The sequence below is a fragment of the Epinephelus fuscoguttatus genome, linkage group LG23 (assembly GCF_011397635.1).
Source record: "Epinephelus fuscoguttatus linkage group LG23, E.fuscoguttatus.final_Chr_v1".
NCBI classification, from domain to species: Eukaryota; Metazoa; Chordata; class Actinopteri; order Perciformes; family Serranidae; genus Epinephelus; species Epinephelus fuscoguttatus.
The window spans coordinates 24,338,808-24,364,920 of record NC_064774.1 but is presented as its reverse complement, the minus strand read 5'-3'; the positions used below and the strand labels follow the sequence as shown (position 1 = coordinate 24,364,920).

Here is a 26,113-nt window from a genome sequence, read left to right as displayed (position 1 = left end):
TTCACTTACCCCAGTGCTGCTCAAAGGAAATAAATGGTGGCAAATTGCTATTAGCGGGGCACTGGTGTGGTATGAGTCAGTTATTTGGCAGGTGGAGGCAGTTAATGAAGCCCTAAGTTTAACATTTCTCTCAATGAGGGACTCTGTGTGTGTGTGTGTGTGTGTGTGTGTGTGTGTGTGTGTGTGTGTGTGTGTGTGTGCGTGTGCATAGTAGGCCAGAACATCCCACAGCCCTTTTATCTCTGCCTGTAGTGGAGACATTCACACCAGATCATTAGTTTTAACACGCCTCAGGTTCTAGTGTTCTGCTTTGCACCCATGGCACTGCAGACTTAATTAAACTCTGGTCAAGTCCGTGGCTCAAGTTTTTTTCTCTCTCTGATCACCTGTTGTCTGTCTGACAGCGACCTTTGTGTTTGCTAGTTGCTGTTTTGCTCACTTATAGACCTCCTCTGTCTTTTAAATGGCATATCATGAAATAGGAGGCCATGATTTTTTATCCGTCATTATTTGTGTGTATGTGTGTTTCTATGTCCATTTCAGTGTTGACTTCTCCCACTGTAGCTTTAGCAGTTTTATTCCATTAAAATATTAAGTTATATAATATGAAGTTATATAATGAGAAATTGTGGGATTAATCAGAAATTCTCCACCAAAAGTAACTGAAAATAATTATATTAAGTGACCTTTTCATCTCATCTTCATCTGTACCGCCCTCTTCAGTGAATAAACATTATCTAGACATTGGCTTTGCATTTACAACTACCCATTTTGTGCACCAGGTTTGGTAGTGCCAGCACAAGCAACTTGTTGACAGCAAAACAAAACTCGGAAAACAAGCATTTCATGTCCAATCCACAGTATCAGTTTTGGGAATTTTCCACCCCAATAAAATCGCATGAAGTACACTTAATCCTGCTGACTAAATTACTTGGAATTGCTGCAATTGGACTAGTGCTGTAGTAAAATAAAAAATAAATTAAAGAAAAAAAAAAAAACATGGAACAAACTTTCCCTGTCACCGGACCAGAGAACCAGCTTTATGTTCACTTAAAAAAAAAAATGGTCTGATTTCTTTATCCATTTTGGCGTAGCAGGAAACTCCCTCTTATCTGAGCTCCTCCTGACAATAGCAGCGCTGTTCTCCATGTCACTGTGAAGTAAGACCTGCAGACAAGCAGCGCAGCAGCCATGAGCCAGACAGGTAAGCTGTCCCTTTGCATTATTTATTTATTCTTTCATTACATTTTACTGAGGTAATGAAGATGATTAATTGCTTTAATGTATGAGTCTTGCTTATTTATGATTGTTTGCAATGCCCAGAGCAACAGTTTGATTAATACTGGCTCTTGGAAAAATATTTATAGAATTTAGTAGAACTGCTATGCTTTGATTGTTTTTGTATATGTCATGTTTTGTTATGTCAATGTCAAAGCAACATTAACAGCAATGTTTGACAGTTAAGGCATGTCACTGCATCCTCTACAAGTTTTGTTATGTGATAGAGTGACAGCAGAGTGTTTTCCACCATGTGGGTTAGCTGTTTTTGCTATAAATATATCTTATGCAGCCTAAATGTGGGGCTAAGGTACGTTTTAAAACATTTTTAAAACAATTTTCTTGCAGCTGAGGAGCTGTTAATCATCTATGAGACAGAGGCAGAACAATGGGCCACCTATCTGCGGACAGTCTTCACTGGTCCAATCTCAGAGGCTGGGATCTGCTGCTATGACATTGCTGTAGTGTCCAGCCCGCAGGACGACTTCCTCAGGCTGGCCCAGTACACCTGCAAGCTGCTGATCCTTTCCAAGGGCATGCTGGAGGGTCTGTGCCAGAAGTGGCGCTTCTTCCTGTCCCGTGTCTTGCGTCCTGCAGCTCATGTGGTGGTGCTGCTCTGTGGGGTGGACAGTCTGAGCCCACTGCTGGAGCTGGTGCCCCTGAACGGCGGCGAGTGTCTACAGATCTCCAGTGAACAAGATGCTCATGAGTATCTGACCGCTGTGACCGATATTGTGAGAAAAGGTAGGGCATTGTCACCAAAAAAATTTCATTTTCACTTTTTTTTTGGTGGACCACCAAATCGACTTAAGATGTGACTTAGTGGCTGTACTCTAGAAAGGAAGGTAAAAGTGCAAAGTAATTGCTCTCTCATGTTACCAGCTTCTGCAGAATTAATTAATTGTGAAATTCAATTATTTCTATAATTTACTGGGGACCTCCTAGAATGCCCTCAAAGACCCCTAAAGGTCCCTGACCTTATTTCAGAAACCAGTGAGGTGTGAAATCCCACCTGCCTCCCTGCAACTTCAATATCTGATTTATTGTGCGTTTATTCAATACATTTAAAGCTGTGAGGTGTTATTCCAATCGCTAATGCCCAGTTTTCAACATTATTTTAATCTTAAATATCCACTGAAACTCTAATATATTTCATTATAATGACTTCCTGTATACTGCATTGAAATATCCTGATGCATGACAGTAAAACAGACTGCAATTTAGTCACAGTTTGCATCCCAGTCTTACAAACCCAGAACACAATCACCCTCTTCAGTAGCCCTTCCTTCAGGAGACATTTCACATGGCCTTGTCGCTCCCCTGCCATGAACGCAGAGGGAAAAGAATGCTCATTATTTGTAAGAGTGCCTGAGCAGCAGCTTGGAAACCTGTTTACCGACTCTTTTTCCCCACGAATTGTGTGTGCTGGAGATTGACATCCAATATTTTTTAAGCACCAGCTGCAGAGACTTCCTTGGCAAAACTCGGTGTATCTCCAGCATATCCTCATCTGCCCTGCCAGTTATCCTCTGCCTCCCTTCCCTGTTTTTCCTAATTGCACTATTTGTATAAGATCATAAAGCGGAGGAGGGGGCTCGTATTTAAACAGGTGTGTGTGTGCGAGCAGGAGGAACATCTGATGCAAATAGGCCAGTCTTTCCTCTTTGGCCACCACTGACTAGTCTCCGTGCCATGCAAATTCAAGTGCACTCTGTATCACTTCATTGCACTGATACAGTGAAGTGCTTCAGGCCTGGATCCCACGGACAGTTATATTTTAACCCAGGAGTGCCTTCTCTATTCATACAGGATGCTGCTGTTTGTTTGTTAGCACACGCAACAGACATGTAGGAGTAAACAGGTGATGAAGGTACACTTCTGGACGGATTTCTCTGATGACTGCCAGAAAAGCCAAATCAACAGTGAAGAAATAATGAGACCTTTTGTCTTTCTGTTTTCTATTTGCATCACTCAAAATGTCGATTGTAACAATATATACCAGAGAGATTTTGAGTTGTCCAGAGGGAAAGATTGAGGGGCATCTATTAGCAGAAATAGTACATATTCATAACTAGGTTTTAATTAGTTTATAATCACCTGAAAATCAGAATTGCTATGTTTTTATTACCTTACAATGAGCTGTTTATATCTACATATGGAGCGTAACACAGCCTTTTAAGTCGAATTTAGCCTATCAAAGCCAATGAAAGCAAACAAATTTGTCCACGCACTATTAAATTCTGTATTTGCCCCTGAGTCTTTTCCGTTTTTGGATTTGGAATCCACAGCTAGCCTGGCTGTCACGACTCAAGACTACTGCGCTAATGATGTTTGTAGATAAAAAGGTGCCAAGTCACAGACATATGACGCATGTTTTACTTGACGGAATGTTAAAACAGTTTTTTAAACTGGTGTATTGGCTATGCATTCTTATAGTTGAAGAATGTAAGAATCACCTTAGGCCTGCAACAATAAATAAAATTGAAATTTAATAAAACAGACAACAACAACAACAACAACAACAACAAAAAAGTTATTCATTCAGATATTCATTTCCATATAATTTTCTGTCATGTCTACAGGGAGCCACCAGAGAGGGGCCGAGGGGCTCTAGAGCCAAAAGTTGCCTACCCTTGAACTATACAGTATAATATGACGATGAAATGTCTTCTAACATACCAGACATATATACAGCTGTTATGTTTTAAAATTTTCTAGGAAGTTTTTAAAATTTTATTGCAATTTTTTAGTCTAGAACTGTGTACATGTGTTCTACACTGTTACCTTTAATTTAATTTCATCTTAATATGTTTATTATATGCACCAAACACCAAGGCAAAGTCCTTGTAAATGAAAACCTACTTGATAATAAACCTTATTTTGATTCTAACTACTACAACCATATGGCAAATGACTAGCGCTTGGTCCCTTAGCTCGAAGCTAACACATAATAGGAATTACCATTAACGCACTATTGGTAATTTGCATTACAATATCAATAATATTGATCCTATTTCATGTGCTAACATAAAAAGGACATTTATGCTCTTAAATACATGCATATATTTCATATGGTCTGTAAAAATCAAATTTTTTTTTTTGTTTTTAAACTATAAGCTGCTGAATTCACATTGCTAGCTCAATATATTATGATTCCCATCTCACCCATTTCCTTTGACTCTTATTTCTTAACTGTTCCGCTCATGTGAGAAATAGTAAAATTGACTCCCATCCTGCAGTAAACCACAGGAATCCCGTGACCCACAGGATTCCCAAAAACATGTCTCAAATATAGCCTTGGCACATGGGGGAAGTTTCATTTCTGCAACCTCACTGCTAGATGACACTAAATCCTACACACTGGATCTTCAGTGTAATTAAACCAGTTTTAATAATGAAACAAAGATTCTATACAGCCATGCTGCTCTGTCAGACTACTGACAGACAATGTGGTGTGAAGCTAAAGGCGTGCTAACATGCTCAGAATGACAATGACAACATTATAGCATGTGTAGGCTAATATCTGACAGTGTTTCCATGCCAGACAGGTGTAATGTTATGTTGGCCATTTTCACCTTAGCTACTTTAGTTTGTTAGCATGCTAACATTTGCTAATTGTCACTAACCACACCAAGTACAGCAAAGGCTGATGAGAACGTCAATAGTTTAACAGGTATTTAGGCTAGCCATAAACCTTTTGAAATTTTGACTAGATAATGGTGCTAGTAGAGAGGTAATGGAATTGGCAAGTGATTACACTTCACCCTGACAGGGACTTGAATGTTAAAAGCAATTTTATAGCAGCTGTTGAGACATTCAAATCAAAACCATGAATGGGAACTTCATGATGACGCTAAAGGGAAAGTCAAAGGATCACCAGAGTCAGTAGGATTTGTCCTCAGGGGACCATAAATGTCAAGTTTCATGGCAATGCGTCAAGTTAGGGAGATAGATTTCCTGATGCTGAAAACAAACCAAACAGCAGCACAGTGCAGCTTGTTGCAAATAACATGCAGCCATGCAGCGGGCAATGGGTATTCTCTGGCTGCAATTTAGCACTAACTGTTGACTATTAGTTTGGTTGCACTTCGCCGCAGAATCAAAAGGTTGCAGCTTGGGATGGCTGCAGCTGCTTTCCATTGCCATTACATAGAAGCCCACTGCAGGCCGCACTTGGTGTATTTTTGACATTAGAGCCACGTTCGCCACATTAGGGCTGGCTAGTATGGCCAAAAATGCACCTGGATAGCTTATGGTATCTGAAACCAATTTTGCAGACATCATTTGTAGGCTACATAACTCAGCAAGAGATTCAATGTCCCATCTTTTGTAGGTGTGCTACCCTCAGCGGCAAACGTCACCCCCTTGACAAGGAAACTATCAGGATCAGGGCAAAAGGCGGAACAAATGCAGTCAGCTGGAGCCCACAGTGTCAGATCCATTGTGGTCGTTCCTTCCAGAGTTCCATGCAGGGTGAGACACTCAGTCAGTATTTTGTTTTTTGTTTTTTTTATAAAGCGTCCCTAACATTGACTGCACTGAACTGTCTCTTTGGCAGAGCTCTATGGAATTGTTCATTCTTTTGAAAAATAAGTCGGTCGGCAGCGACGCTGAGGTTGAGTTCACTGGTGAGAATCAGATGCTGAGAGTGAAGCCTGTGTGCTGGAATGAACGGATTCTGTGTCTCAGTGCACCAGGTAAACAAAATGATAACTAAGTAATGGATGTGTGATTAACAAAATACTTACAGTAGATAATAACATCTTTTGTCTGAATGCTGTTTTAACACTGCCTGTGTACAGTTTCTGTATGTTTTCTGTTGAAGATTTTCCAGCAGGAAATGTACGAGTGACGGTATATCACAATGGAATGCCACTGAGCAAGGCACAGCTGCAGTACTACAGCAACATGGAGGAAATATCCTGCCTTTTAGCGAAGGCAGCAGACCCTGTAGACTTCATGTGTCAGGTAAAGACATTAAAGGGTTGCTTCACTTCAATTGTTGTTCCTTATCTGAGCTTTATGATTACATGGGAAATTCCACGGTTTCTACATGTAGCGGTAAGAGTACGAGTCATGAGGAGTTCTGCCTGTGACAGCAGCTGTATAATGTCATCTGTGGTTCGGAAGGAGCTTTCTTCACAACTGAAAAACTAGCCATGGCAATGTAATCAAAGTTATTTTGGTGCTTTTGTCCAAGTTACTCATTGCCCCAACACCAGGCAAAGAGGGTCTAACAAGTAAATGCTAATGTGGAAATGTAGGATTAAGAGTTTTTCAAACCTTTGCCATACTATGAACAAAAAGTCAGGATATCTCGGCTTCTGCTGCTTTGATTTTGGCCATTATTTCTTCGGTCTGTTTGTTGTCAGTCCCCAAACTTCATGAAAGTGCAATGCTGAATGGAGGACTCCTTTAATACATAGCTAGTAGTAGAAATTTCATTTCATATTTGAATATTAAATTGTAGTCTGCATGAAGAACTGGCAAACTTCTCACTTACAACATGTCATAAATACATTTATTAATGTTACTCTCTGTAAGCAAAGATTGTTAATTTGTGTAGAACAAGCAGTGAGCACACCTCAAGTTTTAAAGCTCTAACACTTGCAAATATATTCAAATGACTATCAATCATTGATTTAGCAATGTAGGAAGCATATTTGACTGCTGTTCTATTCTCTCCTCCTCAATAAAAGTGACTCTTCTCAGGCACTTTGAATGTGTTATGTTACTTAGTGACTCATCGTTATGTAACGCAGTAATAGAAATTAGTTAATCGACGCCCCAGAACCCTGCTTATAATTGATCCACTTCAAGCCATTTGAATCAGCATATTTCTTCTGATGTTTATATGCGCCACTGTTTACTGTCTCCTCCCTGGAAATGAAGAGACGGCAGGTTTCAGGCCTCTTTCTGCCATGAACACTTAATTTGATTAGGTCTCTTTTGCTGAAGAGGCAAAGTCGAGCGATGCCAAAAGAAGAATTTGCCAAGAGAATTCAAAGTACGAGACTGGACTGACACGACGGAGACTCGGATGGCATCTTTATTGTGCCGCTGTAGACTGTATTTCACCATAAAATCCATTATTTGTAGGTGCTTTTGATTCCTCACCAAATTCAACTTTTAGTTAGTAATTTGCTTGTACTGACTTGCCTTGCCTCAATATTCTATTTCAAAATGTGTTCTGCTCGTAAACTGTATGTTGTTTATGGATTTCAGTCTCTTCAGTTGTCTTCTGTGGAGAAGCTGGATCAGAAGCTGTTGTCCATGTTGTTGGAGCGCATGCCCAGTGGAGGATTTTGTGGACTGCAGTGTGAAAACAAACCTGAACGAGGTACAGCACTGTGAGATTTCTTACTCACAACTTTGCAATGAAAAATTACAAGCATTTACTGTACACTGAGAGAAAAACCCAATCCAGTCCAACTTTCACTAAATTTAAATTAATTAATTGAATTAATTAAGTTAATTTAATTTGATTTATTTAAGGGATATATACGCAAAGATCTAAAATTATTTGCTGACAGTATATCTTATCAAAAATTGTTTGTGTTTGACAGGAATCTGTAAAATATTTCATTGCAGTCTGATCGGATACAAGATATACCCCAAAACAACACAAAAACACAACAGTAATTTAGTCCCTTATTGTGTGGAAAATGCTTTTTTTCATAATATGTACACATAAGTAACATATAGTTGGTTCATGTTGTAACAAATAATGATTAATTGAAATGATGCCATACGAGACATCAGCAGCATTTATGTAAATGCAACAAAATGGCTTATTAATTTACTTTTTCCACTCTTTTCCATGCTTTCATCTGCAAAAAAGTCACTCAAATTAAGAAAAATTAACAAAATAACTGCAAAAAGGGGGAAAACAACCACAAAGAAATTAAACATTACCAAAAAAAGACACAAAATTACCACACAGAGACAAAATAAAGAGCTAAAATCACTGCAAAGTCTGTGTATCTTGCTCCTATGTAGGAAAGGTGGTGGAGCCTTTCACATATATGTGCCCAGGGGCCCATTGTCTATAATTCGCCCATGCCTCTGAGCATGTGTTTATGCAGCAATGTGGACTGAACATAAGTCTCACAGTTGGAATGCATTCCTGTTGCATGATGCACATTATCCACCATGAAAAGAAAGCCTTCCATTATTTCTTGGCTCATTATGCGGCAGATTGATGGCTTCATCAGCTCCTGAGATTGATCCTTAACTCTGCTATAAAGGGCACAGGGAAATGTTTCCATGACAAACAGGTCAATAAGTGCCTCCGAGCTGTCTTTCTTCGACTCCTGGTTGTGTTTGATTGCTCACATCAGGGCAACTTCAATTTATCACCTGTAAAGGAAGTAATATAAGTGGGGAAATCTTGGCTGTGGGGTGAATAGTGTGTGTACAAATGCTTATTTTTAGGCCTAACTTTTGAAAAATTATTCCCCCCATCTGATAAAACCAACAAATATCCACACCAGAGCTCCACCGTGCAGACGCACCAACGCTCCTCCATTTTGCTGCCCAGTATGGACTCAAGAGCACCTCCAGCCTGCTCCTGCAGTGTCCTGGTGCTGAGCAAGCACTGCACACGGCCAATCGCCATGGACAGACTCCTGCTGAGATTGCCAAGAGTCATGGCCATAGAGAGCTTCACGTCTTATTGAAGGAAGCACTGGTAACTACTTCCATATTTACAGTTCTCAAACAGCGTATTATTTCTTCTTTTTTTTTCATCTGTTGATAATTTTCACCCCGCTCCAGTTGTTATTCGCCCTTGGAACATACTACAAAAATATGATATTAGCTATACTGACCCTCCTTACAATGAAGACATTTCTCAAAATGCCAATATCTGATGACAGCGTCTCATGTTCACTGATTTGTGAGCTAATCAAAACTTCCCAATGATATTACTGTCTTTCTAGAGCTGTCTGGATGTAATTTCGCCGCAGTGGAATTCCGTAGTTTCAGTTACAGTTGTGAAAAACAGCGCAATGCACCTTAGTGCCTGAGGACTGACAGCCAGAGGATGCAGCGCAGCACTCAGGAAAGCTCTTACTAACACCAATAAAGCGTTAGGACTATGAGTGAGTGGTGCTTTATCAATAATGAACAGAATGGAGAGGACAGAAAGGTGGAGAGCAGGAGGAGTGACCTGTATGTCAGGGGCAACCTCACTCCATCCTAACTAGTGTCTTTGCATCCAGCTCACAGCACAGTTAGTGGATTGATGGTGAACCCCTCTCCTCTCGTCCTGAATATGCACACCCCCACAGAGACTGGAGAGGCTGTGTTTGTTCATGCATGCACAGAGGCTCAGAGCGCAGGTCGTCTGCATACACTCAGACAATTATTACAGCCACTAATATCGAGATTTTCTCGCGTAATGGCTGCCATTTCCCTGCGTTAATATAAAGAGCTTCTTCCTGCTCAACCTCTCATTTCACTGCGCAGAGTAACACAAGAGCAGCACGTTTCGCTGCAATCCAGATTTAATAGATCCCTTGCATGCATGCACATCCCTTTATTTAATAAATCTGGAGGACACTGGGATCATAATGTTTTTTTCCGATGCTAATTTCATTAGGCAGTGAGGACATTATCATTAAAGGAAACACATGATGCGCCCAGTGGTAAAGCCAAGAAGGCAGGCTGAAAACACCACATCAATTCTGATGTGTCCTGCAAATATTTAACCAGATATTACAGATGCACACAATGTAAGAAACAAATTAACATTTCCCCTTGAGCATGATCTGTTTTTATGGGGGGAAAAGCAATACCTAGAGTCCCTCAGATCTTGCCTGTATGTATTTGAATGGAGCTAAAACAGCTAGCCTAGCTAAAAACAGAGAAACAACTAGAGACCATCTTGCAATGGGATCACTCCTGCTGCAATACAGCAATCCACAGCTTAAAGTGAGAGACAGGGGTGTAAAGTAGGGAGGCAATGGTCCCTTCTGTACTTCCTATCCCCCTACTTCCGGCGTCCATCTTCAAACTCAGCCTTCATTGTGATCTCAACTACACATCTGTCAAGTTCCATGGCTGCATCTTACAAGGTTGCTATGCCATCCTGTTGCCACAGTCTCTCAGATGGACAGACAGACATGTAAACGCACGGCAAAATAGTCAAAGCAGCTTCAGTGGTAGTCCGCCCTGCTACAATAGGTGCCACCAGTACCACATTTTGCAGCTGTCACAGCGTTGTCGCAGCTGGTGAAAAAAATCCACGTACTAGCAAATCTAATGCTCACATTTAAATTAAAACATCACATTGTGTTTAATCAGTACAAAAACAAAGTAAAACTGGTGACCATTTTGTGATGGGATCACTCCAGCTGTGATACAGCAATGCGTGACTTACAATGAATGTGGGCCAGGGGCGTAAAGTGGAGGGGTAATGGCCTCTTCCATACTTCCTACGCCTCTATTCCCAGCCCCCTGACTCAGACCAGATCCATCTTTGTATAGCTACACATCTTTAATGTTCTGTGACTGCATTTTTTATTGTGATGATGCCAATGTAATGACAAAATCTGTCCACAAACAGACAGACATATAAATGCCTGCTAAGATACTCATAATGGGTTCTGTGATAGTTCTTCTGCTACAATAGGTGACTACCAGGACCACATTCTGCCATGATCACACACACACACACACACACACACACAGGTTCACAAAGTGAGAACGATACCAGCCATCATGACTTTGACACTTTGGCTGGTGAAAATGACTCCATTAAGATACTGGTGGTGGCACATAACCTCCTGTAAGAGCTTTGGAGCTGCTGCTGGGTAGATTTTGTTATCTTTGGGCAAAACAAGGTTAGCAGTTTCCCATTTCCAGTCTGTCCGCAAAGCTAAGCTAACTGGCTGCAGGTCAGTGTGGAGCTATTTTTAGCTACTTTATATGCTGTTGAGTTTCATCTATACTGTAGCTTTGTGTCATACTCGCAAGCTAACATGTTTTATACCTATGATGTTATTCTCCAACATAAATAGTAACTAGACCTGTCATAAAAAGGTAGTGGATTTAAAAATACCTCTCAGATATACTTCAATTCAAATATTTAAGTAAAGCTACTTTGAAATTGCACTCAAGTGTTACTTTACAGCACTGGGTGCTGATTCTAAAAGAAAAAGAAGATGAAAAAAGAAATGCTGCTGTCAGAGTTTTTTCAGTGTTATTTTTCAGTGCTTTGAGCACAAACAAAATCCCATTCACCTCCATTGTATTGGGGTAATCCTTTAAAGCTCGTATCGGCAGTTGAATCCCCGATGTGCCAATTTGAAACAGGCAGCAGCACAATGCTCATTTATTCATATGAAAATCTCTGCTCTTATCTCCCCGCTTCCCTTACAATACTGACAACTTTTAACTTTCTCTGATGGCTTGGATCGACCTATAGAGAATTCCGCCTCGAGGGAAATTTAGACACTCCAACAGCTGTTGCAAACGTATTTATCCCCCTAGCAACACTGCTAATTGAGAGTGACTGCAGATGGAGCAAGGTTTGATCAGATCGCTCTAGTGAGTCAAAGTGCTCGTTGTGAGTCTGCAGTGAGTCGGCTGAGCTGACAGGGGAGCGGTGGAGTCAAACAGAGGTCCCCCCGCAGGGACTTCAACAGGCCTATAGATGTAGCATAACAGACAGATTCAAGCAACTGACATTTGTGGTTTTCTTGGAGGGTAATTAAAATTCCTCTTAACAGTTAAAATGCGTACTGCGCCCGTGTGGTGCGTTAGAGGAAGTATTAGAGGAAGTGTGGGGTGGGGTTCTATTCCCGCTCTTTTTTTTCTTGCACAGCAGTTTCATTAACTCATCTGCAGTGTTTCCCCCCACCTCCAATTAATCAACCCATGATGCATCAGTGATTTGGGCGTCAGTGTAGCAGCACTCTGTCAATAAATCCTAGATGGATCGGTCCCCTGCTTCATACACAGGCTGAATCACTCACAGGGCCTGCGTCAGATCCACTAGTCTGCCCTGGCACCACACTTCTTTGTTAATTAGCTGTGAACTGCTCCAGAGGGGAAAGCTGAATTATTCAGGGAGAGCATAACTAGAATACAAATATAGAAAATGCTCCGCTGTTATCTACGATGTTCATGTCCTCAGATTGCAATATTGTGCCTGCTCATCGTAATCACTAACACAAACACACATTGTCTTTATTTAATATTTTAATACTGGGTCACAAATTTGGCTGAGTGTCACTTGGCATTTGGATGGACTCCGCTTTCTGAACCAAGATTCCACTGTGTGCTCTCAGATGTAGAGCTGGGCTCGATAAACACAAATTAGCTTGCAACTGTATGGTGCTCCAAAGACTACAAAGAGCTATTTATGTGCTGCGTGCTGTGTTTGTGTACAGTGTACTCCTATCCAAATGCAGGAGAGCCAAATTAGGTGACACTCCTAAACCAGGGATTTGTTGATTCTGACGACCGTCTTTTGCATGTTATGTTTGCTCGGCCACGAGCTGCACAAGTCATTACCGGCAAAGTCCAGAGATTTGTTTATCATTTGCATGTTACGGTCGTCCACACGCTGAAAAGAAACATATTGCATGTGTTTTGCAGGACTGTTGAAAAAATGTTGCATTGGTCCAACCATGTTGAGTCAGTCTTTAGCTATGCTAGCAGAGTTGCTTTCAGGATGTCAGTCCACCACTTCCAGAAATATCTCAACAACGATTGGATGGATTGGCAGTAAAATGTTACATTCATGTTCCCCAGAAGATGAATCTTTCTGACTCCAGTGATCCCCTGACGTTTCATCTAGTGCCATCCATGGATGGATTGCTAAACAGACCCACCAGGCACAGGCCCAGGGGCCCAAGTGTCAAGACCCCCCTCCCCAGCCTTCACCTGCACACTGTCACTTAAAGTAATATGTAGGGCTCAGGAAGAGACTCAAAATGACCACGAGGAGACGCAAATGAACCAAGAAAAGACACAAAATAACGTCCAACAGACACAACCAGAAAGAAGATGCATAATGACTACAAAGAGATGCAACGACAGCAAAAAAAAAATAAAAAAAAAAGACAAAAACACCATAATAACTGTTTGTGCTGCTCTTATTTAGAAGTGGTGGTGGGGCCTTTAGCATGTCTGTCCCCAGGGGCCCATTGTCTCATAATCCGCCCAAGGTGCTATCAGGTGGGCAGCGTTTTTCCTTATCAACTGAAATAGGTCAACATCTAGTCAATGGATTGTCATCATCAACATTTTACACAAATATTTACAATTCCTACACGATGAATCCTACTGAGTTTGATGATCTGCTGACTTTTCTTTTAGCGCCACTATTTTAGCGCCATGCTTTATGTTCAGTGCTAATTAGCAAATGTTAGCATACTAACATGCTAAGTTATTGGTTAGTAATGGTATCACCGTACCTTCTAAACATCAGCATGTTAGCATTTCCATTGTGAGCATATTGCCATTAGCATTTAGCTCTTACCACCAATGTGTTTAAGGACACAAAGAGCTGCTAGCATGGCTGTACAGCAGGGATACTCAGCTGGCTTTGCCCAGGGCCCACTTTTAAAAAATACAGGAGGCCAGGAGCCAGTTAATAAACAAACATTATTTATTCATTATCTGTAACTGCTGATCCTGTTGCTGGGGGGCTGGAGCCTATCCTAGGTTGCCAGACTATCACAGGTCTGACACAGACAGACAACCATTCACACTACAGCCATTTTAGAGTCACCAATTAACCTGCATGTCTTTGGATGGTGGGAGGAAACCCTAGTACCTAGAGAAAACTCATCCTGACACGGGAAGAACATTCAAACTCTGCATAGAAGGGCTCCCCCAACCCGGATTTGAACCAGGAACCCTGCATACCTTGCATATTTTCAGGAGTACACAGCGGCGTTTCTAGGATTGGAGGACATTCAGGGACCAGACCTCTGTCGGGGGGTCCGGGGAATCCTTGTGAATTAGAAAATGGTCAGCAGCCTATCGCAGTAAGCTGAGTATCACTAGAGTCTTGTTATAATAGCCTACTATGATACATGTCTGGTTTAAATTAAAACAATAAATATAACGCTTTATAGAGTAAATCTAGTTTTACATAAGTGTGTCTTTGCCTGCTGAGCTGACCACCTCTTATTTTCCCAAGCCAAAAAAATAAGATGGACAGACTAGGTTTGCATGGCACTTAAGTGAAGGGTTCAGTGTTGCACTCTGTAGTCTGCCATGCATCGAACACTCTCATCCTGAAACCACCATGTCAAAAGACAGCCAGCATGCTGGCATTGACAGCCGAGACATGGCCGCCCGTGAATTGACCATTTCAGCTGCTGAAAACAGATTTACACTCCTTATCTTCTCCTAGATTCACTTGAGATTTGCTCCCCCTCTAACAAAATCATGCCTGCTGTTTTTCGTCTGAAGCACTGCTGCTTGGATTGCGGCGGTGAAACTGAATGTGTCTGGAATGCCCGGGGCTCCTGCAGTTTCAGACATCTGTAAAAATGATTTAGCATTGGCGGTTAGTAAATAAATTCCCCTCCCATGTCCAGAAATTACCTCTGAAAATACCACACTGTGCTTAAGCACAGCATCCAACTATTATAATTCAATGTTCACGCTGCGGTGGTAATTAACCCGTCCTTTCTACCTGTTGGGCCTGTTATGAACCTCCACTGTTAAGTAATGCATTCATGGCAACCAATAAGTAATTTGCAGTACGAGGAACAGTGTAATATTGTAATTGAGTCATGAGTGGCTGTGTTGCTTGGAAACTGCACACAGAGCATGGCGGGTTATACCGAGGATATCTTGATCAAAGTGAGCTGCATCTCATGTGTTCTGCAAAGACTGGTATTATTGACTGAGGTTTTTTTTTTTATTGAATTCAGAATATGTCATGCATGCATTACTATATGTATTATAATGGAGTCTTTTGTTGCCACAATCTGTTCGAAAGAAAATCTACAACACAGCACAGCAGCTGTTTTAACACATAGTAAATACAATTTATTTGATTTAAAATGAGTAGTGGTTATTCACATCGTCAAACAGCATTTTTTTGCTTTTTACTTTCTTGTTGTTCTGTAAAAACAAATGAGAAAGCAGCTTTTCACTGTAAGTAAATTCAAAATTAATGATGCAACGCCTCCGTTCCTCACATCTCCATCAGAAGTTGAAATATGGCAGTAAATTAATATCTGTATCTCAATCTAATTGCGGATGCAGTCTAAACATCAAGCCAAGGGTCTTGAATTGCTCACTAAATGATATGTTTAGACTGAAAGGGGAAGATTGTCTGATTTCATAATTACCCTGATCATACCCCTGTCTGTCCCTCAACATGCTATTAGCAAATAGGCCGACTCTGCTGCAGCTTTGCTGTCAGGGGGAAAACTGCTTTCTGTTAGCCAGCAGCAGGCAGGGTTACAGCAGCACACCTCCTGCTATAGCCCTGAAATTGCTTTTCCACAATCGAAGCCCTAACGCATGCGGTGAGAAACCGCAATTAATAATGTGGACGTTTGTAACATCTGACATGAAAAAACACTGCATATTAAAGCACAGCACGGAGGCGGATATCAGCCTATAGTGTGACAGAGCTTACAAAGTGGTTCATGGATAATCATCTTTGCTTTTATACCTCATGATTGAGCCTTGGACGGGAGATACAGGTGAGAAAATGAGTCGACAGGAAGGACGCAGTGAGCCGGCCAAGGATAAATTCACATTCTTACAAAAATCAGCCTGCATTGTATCAAGATTTGCATGAACACTGAGACAAAAAATGTCCTTTTTACATAGCAAATGCTCGGCAACATAACAGATTAGACATTTTTCTCCTTGAATTCTAAATTTCCTCTATTGAGCTGCTTCTTTGTGATTTGGATGAGGCATCTCTTCATGCTCTGTTGTTGCAGAATATGTTCAACTCTGGCGAGGACAATGGTGATGCCAGTGTGTACGAAATGATGCGCGCTGCAGGTGAGTGAAGGACTGATGGGAAGTGGAAGGAGGACAAAGGAAAGCCGGTAATGGAATTGTTTTGTTTTTTTCCCCCCAGCACATCATTATGCTGGGTTGCTGTTCATTTCCGACCACTGAATATTTTCCCCTTGCTGATGGGCACAGCTTGTGTAGTGTTGTTTCCGACTAGCTGTGAAATGACAGTAGCCAAAAGCAGCATGCAGAACTTCATCATGACACTCAAGTGCAAGCAATAGTGCAGTAAACACTTTGTGCATTAGGGACTCCCTCCACCAAACATACGCAGAAAGAGCAACAAGGAGAGGATAAAGAGGGGGAGGATGAGGACATCTACGCACCACTGGGGGTGAGTGATGAGTATGACACCATCCTGAAGTCAACAAAAGCTGCGGTTATTGCCAATCGCCCGCCAGCACCCACACCTCGGCCTGAGAGCACCCATGTGAAGGAGGACAGAACCCCTTACATCACTCAAGGTAACTCAAAAATGACTCTTTTGTTGCATCCTTTTCTTCCAAGTCACAGACATGATTGAGCTGATTTGGAGTAAAAACAACACTGAGTTATGCACAGTATGCGAAGGGGAGTTTAAGAGATCATGTGGGTGGGAGGAAGAGCCTGGAATGTGCATTGCCATTGTCAGTGGAGCACTGCTGAATAGAGAGGAGATGCCTTTTTTTTTTTTTGCGATGCAGTTTGTTTTGATCCCCTAAACAACAAGAACAGGGTCGCTCCCTCTGCTGCGAAAACAAACAAAAGAGAGAAGACGGAGAAAGACCCATTTGCCTGCGTTGAGAGCCCACAGTCCCTAACTGTTCAATTTCAGCTGCGTGAATATTTCATGAAGATGAAACATCCAAAAGTGACTGGTATTATTAAGGCTTATAAATCATTAAAAATGGCTGTGACGTTTCTTTTTCATCTTGCAAATGCAAACACGCACCCACTATTAATTGTTATTCCCACAGATAATATTACACTAGCCTCTTAGTAACCAACTTGCACATTTAAAATACACAAAAAAAAAGATTAGAAGTGTGCAACAGGCACTCTATTTCCATTATGCGGCTTTTTATTGAGCTCCCTAGTATCCAGTAAGCTAACTCTCTGCCCAATGGGACCTACAAAGCAAAGAAGAAATTGAGTGCACCACTGAACTCCCTGCATCCCAACCATCCCCTCTGTAACAGAGAGGGAACTACCGGGCTGCCATCTGCAACCAATCTTGGCCAGACCAAGGCCAAGTCAGCCAGAATAAGTCATTACACATGTTTTCCATCGTCCTTGTCCCCAGAGCGCACGAGAGAAAGGAGAGGGATTTTGAGGTTTCCATCTATTGAGACAGTGGAGCTTCAAACCACACAAGGATCACATTTTGCTCCTCACTCCCACTGCCGCAGTGAAAGATGTGAGAGGAGAGATGAGGCTTGGTGGAGGATTAGGCGAGGAGCCAGTTATTGGAGTCCACTGCACAAGTGGAAATAATGAGGAGTTTTTCTTTTGTTAGCAGCAGCAGCGGCTTCGAGCTCAATGAGACTGAAATGCTGAAATGTGAATGGAATTACTCGGCATGTAAACTACATGGAGAGTAATGTACGCACTCTGAAAGCAAGGCAAAGCTACAGTCGTGTGGACCTGCCCCTCAGCTGCACTCCACACACAGTTTCACTCTGAATGAAGCCATAAAGCCAGGCTTGTGTTATGAGCACGCAGTGTTTGAACATGAAGTGGAAAAGAGAGACGCTGTCATGGAGGAAGCAGTCAGAGGTGGGATTATCTTGCAGGGTGTGGATGCTGAATTTCAGTCCAGCGTTGGTCCCACAGCCGCAGCTCCACCGCCTCAGACAGCTAAACAGTGTAGCCTTTCATTCTCAGTGCTCACTACCAAACCAAAAGCATCATTCATGGCATTTAATTCAATCCAGAGCTGAATGTGTGTGTCTTTCTCGCAGAGAGACACAGATATAAGCTCTGGGATAGCAAAGCAGGGTACCTGTTATTTCACAGATATTAAGATTCAATTATGTTTTTCTGGAACACGAATAGGACTTTTTTTTCCCTGCTGGCTATTCACATGTAGCTTTCCACAGGCTGTGGGTTGTTTGTAAGTTTAGGGTGATGGCGCCATCTTGTGGTTATAGACAGGAGCACAAACCTTTTGTAGAAATCTGCAGCATCAACCCTGGGTTGTTTCCAACATTTTCAGTGAGGGAAATGTCACTCTGAGAAAATTAGACAGAAAAAAGTAAAAAATTATGATATAGCTTATTAGATAAATGTTATATAAAAATAGAGAGTGTTATTATAAGCTGCTCTGTGTTTACAGTGTTCCAGAAGAAGAAAACACCACAGAGTGAGGCTGATCTCTATTCATTCATATCACTTCAAAATAAACAAGGTGAGTGTCAGCTGATATGGGACTCGCTAGAAAAATGTTGATCAGTTAATGTCACACATTACTCCAACGACTTAGTATTGCACTTTTAAAAACCCTGAGAACTCAAAGACAGATTACAAAAATTAATGATCAATATCAAAGCAGCACAAGAGGACAGTGGGACAGTTGGGAGTTATAGTCCCTAGAATCCCAACTTCCCCTGCCTCTTTAACATCCATGTTTTTAATCTCCACAATCCCAGTTTGTAGCTGGATTCCTGTTTAATTTTTAGTCCATTAAAGTCTGATCAAACCTGACATTTGACATCAAGAAGGCCAAAGTGGAATTAAAGCATTGTCCAGGTAAATACATTTGTGGTTTGTCCACAATAATGACTATGGAAGCCAAGAACAACTATGCTTGCAAAAAATGCTGAAATCAGGTGTGATCAAATGAACCAGACACTCATTTTCAAGGTCTCCTTAGTTATGCCGTGATCTCAAGAAAACAAAAGTTGTTTTACTGTGATAGATTATCTTGTTATCATGAGAAATCAGCCTTTTGTTTTCTTGAGAATTGGCATAAATGAACCTGTTATAATCAGAAATTGAGCTCTGTTATCTCAAGATAATGAAATAATTAGCTTTTGATCCTGAAACAGCAAACACAGCAGTTCTGTTAACATCCTAAGAGATATTTACTCCAACTTTTTAAAGATTATTTTTTGGCATTTATAGATATTTTTGGTATTCATATACAAGAGGAACATATGCACGAAAAAGAGCAGGGTATGACATGCAACAAAAGCCTCAGTCGAACTCAACGTTAGGACATGCAGTGTGCGTCTTAACCACAAGGCCACCAGGATTCCCCTGTTCTCTCAGACTTGAGAGTTTCCATCTGTGTAAAAAATACACTGATGATTTAATCCTCACTCTCTGCTCAAGTTGGGAGGTCTGGCTTTATCATTCATTTTAAAAGGACAGCTGTGGCCATCAATTTTGAAGCAAAAATAACAAAAATGTGAGGCACACTTCAGCTACAGTAGGTATTTGCCGTTTATTTCTGCTTGCACTGTCTCCAAAAATGTGTCTTTACTTCCTATTTCCACACAGAATTTGTGTTATGACACTGAGATCTGCAGATTGTAATTTTTTTTTTAACTCATAACTGCAGGATTTTTACTGTGCCAATATTTTTGCTGACTTCTCTCTTCTGACTGATTACCTGTTTGAGCTACCTGCTGGGTGTTATCAGTTAATGTTGATATTCTTAGATAATTTGTGGTGCTTTGTTAAATGAATTAAAATGGCAGTGATCACCATGGGGAAAGAAGTCACTGCGGCAGTAATGGGCACGCAAACAGTAAAAAAAAAAAAAGGCAATAAAAAGAGAAGGTAGCACATTTCAACACATTTGGGTGCCAAGACGATGAGGAAAAAAAAAAATCAAAGTGTGAAAAGAGTTGCTGCTGCTGCTGCTATTGCGCACCCACAGAGATACAAAGCCATTTTTCTGCTTTGCTGTACTGTTGGTGACACTGAGTGACAGGTCCATAGATCATCACAGTCACCCAGAAAATTACTTACCATCGTCATGACTCACTGACATTACAGATGTGCTAAGCAAAATCACATTACCAACCAATCCTCTCTATGGATGCCATCTGGAGTGGCTTTAAACCTTGTCTTGTCTTATTCCTGTCACAGAAATGAACACTTTAATTTATGATGTTACGTATGAAATCCTCACGTGTGGTGATAATTTGCTGAAATTTTTAAAAGATTTTTTTCCCCAGATATTTTTATTGAGCTGTTGTTTGTTGCAGCACGGGAACGAGAAGACAGCATCTCTTCCACCTATGACACCTTTGTGCCAAACCAGATAAACGGGCTTCAGCAGCTCATCGAGCTCCAGCAGAGGGTGAAGGCCGGTTCGCTCACCGTGGACGGGGCCCTGGAGCGCGTCAGCAACTTGCAGCGGGATCAGAAGGGCATGGATGCGCTCCAGCAGGTAAGACTATCACACGCTGTGATCGCACTCACACTGGACTTTAATAAGCATGCAGGACCAAACCCTAATAAAACTATAACCATCTGCTGCTCGTGCTATGCCAAGCTGCAACACAATGTGCTCACAGTGGAACATGAAAACACAAGAAGCATTAACCTGAGGGTAAAGAAAATGGCCATTAACACTAGCTCAGACCCAAATGTTTGGAGGGTGATAGTAATGAAGCCCACTTACCATTGCTTTTCTTGCATGTGTTACTTTCCCAGGACAAGAAGGGAAAACGTGATTGCAGGTGTGGGTGGCATCATCTCAAGCTTCCGTTTAACAGTCAAATAAACTAATCAGTGATTGGTCAGCTGAGGAAAAAAGGAAAAGGAACATTAAAGAAAGAGCCTCAGAAGCAAACATTAACAACAGAACATACTTAATAAAATAGATGAATGAAGCTGGACACAGAGGAAGAAGAGTTGTACAGTAAAAACAAACCAGTACATATACTAAGTGGCTAATCAGGGGAATGAGGAACAGGTGTGCAGTCACGTGACAATCAGGCAGTTGGGGAGTAGTGCAAAGCGTTAAGGACACCTGCTGGGTGGGGAGGGGATGACAGGAGCTGTTAGAACATGACGAATGGTTGAAAAATGTACAAAAATAAACTGCAATGGTGCTGTTGTCATGACAATAGACTGATATGAATGTTAATTTACACTAAATTCCCTAGCTTCCAGCTGTTGTAATACCCCAGTTTGAAATATCACAGTAGGGGAAGCAAAATTACAAAATGAATGATGGCTGCATTCCATTTAGAAGCTTAGCAACACCTGTGCTTCTCCTGCTATGACATGTCAAAAAGGCTTGTCAGAGGTATCATGACTGAGGCTGTAAAGCAATGGTTTATGCTTGTGTAGAAGACGCAGTCTAATATGCTTGTTTATATTTTTCCTAAAAATATTACAATAATAGTCACAATAATCCCAACTGTCAAGTGAAATTAACGGTAGAAGTATTCACATTCTTTACTTGAGTTACTTATCAATGAAAATAATTAAACAATACTCGATTATAAATAAAAATGTTGGGGTTGGAAGAACTAAAAAAAAAGGCTAACAAAAACAGCAGCATTTAAAAATACACCCTCCTCCTGCAGCTCTCCCCTCTCTGTCCTAAGCCCCTCCCATCAGACGACCATGAGCATACGCACATGCTTCATACAGTAACCCAGTGTTTCCCATACACTGATTTATTTAATCTTATGCCATTGTAGAGTTGCTCTCAGCTCATTGCTCCATCCCTCCTTCCCCTGCTCTTTCTCTCTATGTTTATCAGACTCCAAATGAGACAAGGATTAGCTAGCTAGCCACCCCATGATCCCTCCATCTCACTCCCTGCCACTGTAGACTGCTTCCTCAAGAGGAAGACATTAGACATTATTTACAGTCAGTTTTCCAGCAGACCTCCATGAAGGTACGAAAGGATTCATAACAAAATATTGATATATTATTTTCTCATTCTGTGGAAACAGAACACAGATACTTGGAAATCTCATCACTTGGTAAATAAATGGATGTTTTCTGTGTATCAGTCTTTTATTATAGCAGTGATCTTTGTCTCTGCAGGAGAGGTCGAGTCAGCTGAGAGCCAGTATGACCAGCAGCAGAGAGGATGATGACAGTGTCTATGGTAAATATTCCTCCATCTGGATATGAGGGTTAAGCTTTGCTGTCATCACAGAGACGCTCCACAGAGCTCAGCTTTCCTGGAACTTCCACATGAAAATAAATAACGTGCAGTGCAGTTAAAGTTGGAACAAGTAGCAACCTTACAAATGACTGTATTAAACCGCATACTGTAAATGGCTTAGAAACTCTTCTCCCCCCCCCCACCCCTAGATAAAATCAACATCGTTCATCATACGCCAAGTGAGTCTTTAAAAACTTATCTCAGTGTGCGTGGAGAAAACCTGTGTTTGCATGCCTTTGTAGTTTCCTCAGTCCCAGTTGCAGTGGTGGGGAATTAATCCTCAGGGAAGTGTTATTTAATGAAATCCCCAGTGCCACGTTTTGATCGAGCGAGTCTCACTTGCACTAAATGGAAGTCTTTTATTTTCTTTTACTGAACAATCCTCTGTTCAGCTGTGCATATTGGATGATTTCCCTCCAGGTGTTTCGGTGACTGAAAGTCGAAGAGGAAGCCAAGCAGCGGAGTCTGATTTTTACAGCAAGCCACTCAAAGGACAGCATGTGAGTTTACTTTACTTGCCAGTAAGAAAGCTTGGCAGAAGTTAACATGAATGTATTAATATAAAGTTTACGTGCTACTGTGTATTATTGGAGTTAAAACAGACATTAAGTTACAGTAAACACACATGAAGGCCTGACGAAGCAGTGACGAGCATCTCTGAAATGTTTTGCAGTTAAGTTTCTTCTCAAAAGGGGACAAACGGTGAAGGTAAGACTGAAACAATCAATCCAGTTTTCTGTTGATAATTTATACAAAAACAGAAATATCTTAAATTTATTCAAGCTCATCAGTTGTGTCACATTTTTCACATTTACAGGCTCCATCACTCTATGGAGACGTGATTCTTTCAACAATTATATCAAGTTTAATCTATCTGATTATATAATCTTTCTTTTTAATCATCTAGATTTCAGGGGCGACGCAGGGGATATGTCCCCCTCAATATTTAGAACATGTGCATTTGTTCCCCACAACAACAACATGAATGTAGCAGAGGACTTTGATTGTGCAAAATTGATGACATTTACACCAAAATCTGATGCACAAAAGGCACAAACTGGCACATTAAAATGACCAGAATGAAGGAAATTGAGTGTTTGACTCTCAACATTTTTTTGTGGTGAACCCCTGACATTGAAACGACACCTGCACCCTTGATTTAGTATTAACAATGTTTTGTATCTCAAAGTAAGAAGTTAAATAACTAATTGATGTACTTCTTATTTCTTGTTCAGCTTTTATTGCCTTTTTTTATTATATTACTTACGTAAATTGTGGTTTAAGTAAAAAAGTATCACATACATGAAACTTTACCTTTGAAAGCAAATTTACATCTTCAGTATCATTTTATCTTCAATTTGTAAAATGTCTCTATGAAAATTTACCATGTCAACAACTCATTTAATAATAATTCTCAATAAAGACCATTTCATATACACTGACTTCAGCATCAACTGTTCAATGCTCACCTGCTACAACTGTAATACATTATATTCATGATTCTTTCACACAGTGTAAAAATTCAATTAAATATTCATCTTAAAAGGTTAAAAAGGCAAGTTTAATTAGGGGGAGAGGGAATCAATTTCCCAGCAAGCATTGGCCTGAAAAAGCCGTCTCACCTTTGCCTCTAGAGGGTGCTGTATCTCTAAATATATCCATCACACTCACTGTGTGAAGCAACCAAAGACATCTGGCAAGCCCAGAAGCACCTGCAGACCTCCGGATGGCTGGGAGGCAAGCTATGGTAAAAAAAAAAAAAGAAGAAAAAGAAAAAAAAGAAGAAGTATCTATACGTTTATGAATGTGAACGTAATGTGAAAATACTCATGCAGCAGGTCAGAACATGAATGCAGTGCTTCTCGCTGTGCCTGGTTGCAAACAGGAAACGTGTGTTTAATCTCGGTTTGCATCAGCCAAGACCTGTCAGAATGAATCTGCAAATTAAGTCGAACTGAAATGAGATGAAAATTGTAAAACTATTATAAATCAGCTCACTGGGATGAATAGGAATGTCCACAGAGTGGTGCTGTAACAGCAAGTTAGTGTAAAATTAAAGGTCAAAGGCTTAATTTTCCTGGGAAACCGGCTCTGTTCAGCTGCCACAGTGCAGGCATCCGTGTGTGTGTGTGTGTGTGTGTGTGTGTGTGTGTGTGTGTGTGACAAACAGCTTTACAATCATTTCATACATACAGCCTAAAGAGGCCTTTTAAATCACATCCGTTGGATTTCTGAATAATAAACATTTCCTGTATATACTTGTCAAAAATCTGAATTTGCTGTGATTTACAAAAGTATTCAGGAATTGGCACAAATGCACACAGTCTGTCTCACACACATACACACATACAGATACCAGTTTGTTGGTACAGCCCAGCCTGCGCCTGAATGAATGAATAAGAGCTGCATGGGGAATTCAGTGAATGCATGGCTAAATCCAAGCTCAGTCTTGAAACCCAGGCAGAGGCTGAGCTGTGTGCCAACAAAGCAGCTGGGTACACGCCGGGCACATTTTTCTGTTCAATCATGCTCTTTGTGAATAATATGTATTAATGCCGTCCCTACTTAGACCTGCCAGTTAGCCTTTGGAGATGATCCGGCTTCAGGACCCCATGGCATTTGAGGCATATGTTTGCCTGTCACCTGCTGAGTATATTTCAGTCCGTGCGTCAGGCATGGCCACCGAGATAGGCCTTGATTCACCGTGTATACAAACATCTGAGCGCCGCCACAAGGAACGATTCCCCAGTCGCAGAGAGACAAGCAGATAGAGAGCTTCAGTGGCATGTGTCGCCCACACCAAACATGCTTCTATATGTGGGCAGCGCTACATCAAAGACAAGGGATCAAAGATTCACTGTTTTTCAAAATTCTGTACTGCATATTCACATCCAAACTCTAATTATGATATAATTTGGGTGACCAAAGTGACTCTTTGTATCCTGCAAATTAGCTTTTAATGCCAAAATTCAGCAGTGAAAAGTATCACCGTGTAGTCCATTCCAATACTGTACTTTGGTACATTTGAGGTTACAGTATTTTACTTAACTTTTTATTTTATTGTGTGTGACTGTTTTCTATTTCACATCTAAATTTTTGAACATTTTAAATAGTATATGCCATTATGGTATTGCAGCTCCATCTTAAGTAAAACATTTTAATACTTTCAGCTGTCTACAGTATATGAATCTGTGTGGATGACTCAGTTTATATTCCTTAAAAAAATCCACTTCTAAATTCAACATTGCTTAAAACACATTCTTTGAAACAGTGTTTATTGACTTTTTGGCCACTTGTAGGCAGTACAAATTGTAAACAAAATATTGATATGAAAATATGATATGGCTATGAACCTATCCAGAAAACACGGTGCAATATTAGCTTTATTTTTTTATGTTGTGTTTTCTGTTCACCAGACAAAAGTAAGTCCAATATTTACTTTATGTTTAGCTTAGTTTTTCTGGTCTACACAAGGGGTCGGCAACCTTTACAATCAAAAGAACCATTTTCGGCCAAAAAAGAAGAAAAATCTGTGTGGAGGTGCAAAAAATATTTGAGCCTCAAGACCACTGTGGCAATCACTAGTGGTGTTTTTAGAGGAAAAGGCACCAGGCCAAACATATGATACACATTTAAGTCGACGAAATGTTAAAACATCTTTTTAAATCGGGGTCTAGGCTATGTATTTTTACAGTTAAATAATCATCATCA

At 40.8% G+C, this 26,113-nt stretch overlaps 1 protein-coding gene across 2 annotated transcripts; it reads left to right on the top strand.

The window, feature by feature from the left end:
* Positions 1-1,156: 1,156 nt before the first annotated feature.
* LOC125884023 (B-cell scaffold protein with ankyrin repeats-like) lies at positions 1,157-23,878 on the top strand. Of its 2 annotated transcripts, XM_049568723.1 has the most exons (16): positions 1,157-1,204; positions 1,627-2,022; positions 5,612-5,751; positions 5,837-5,975; positions 6,104-6,246; positions 7,504-7,618; positions 8,772-8,968; positions 16,206-16,269; positions 16,533-16,748; positions 18,599-18,670; positions 20,478-20,662; positions 22,279-22,342; positions 22,552-22,581; positions 22,823-22,902; positions 23,076-23,110; positions 23,220-23,878. In XM_049568723.1, exons 1-15 carry the CDS (start codon positions 1,192-1,194, stop codon positions 23,106-23,108), a joined length of 1,887 nt encoding a protein of 628 aa, XP_049424680.1. In that variant the 5' UTR covers positions 1,157-1,191; the 3' UTR covers positions 23,109-23,110; positions 23,220-23,878. The 2 variants fall into 2 exon arrangements, with proteins under 2 accessions (XP_049424680.1, XP_049424681.1); XM_049568724.1 differs by lacking the exon at positions 22,552-22,581 and having other exon boundaries at positions 23,220-23,876.
* Positions 23,879-26,113: the final 2,235 nt, after the last annotated feature.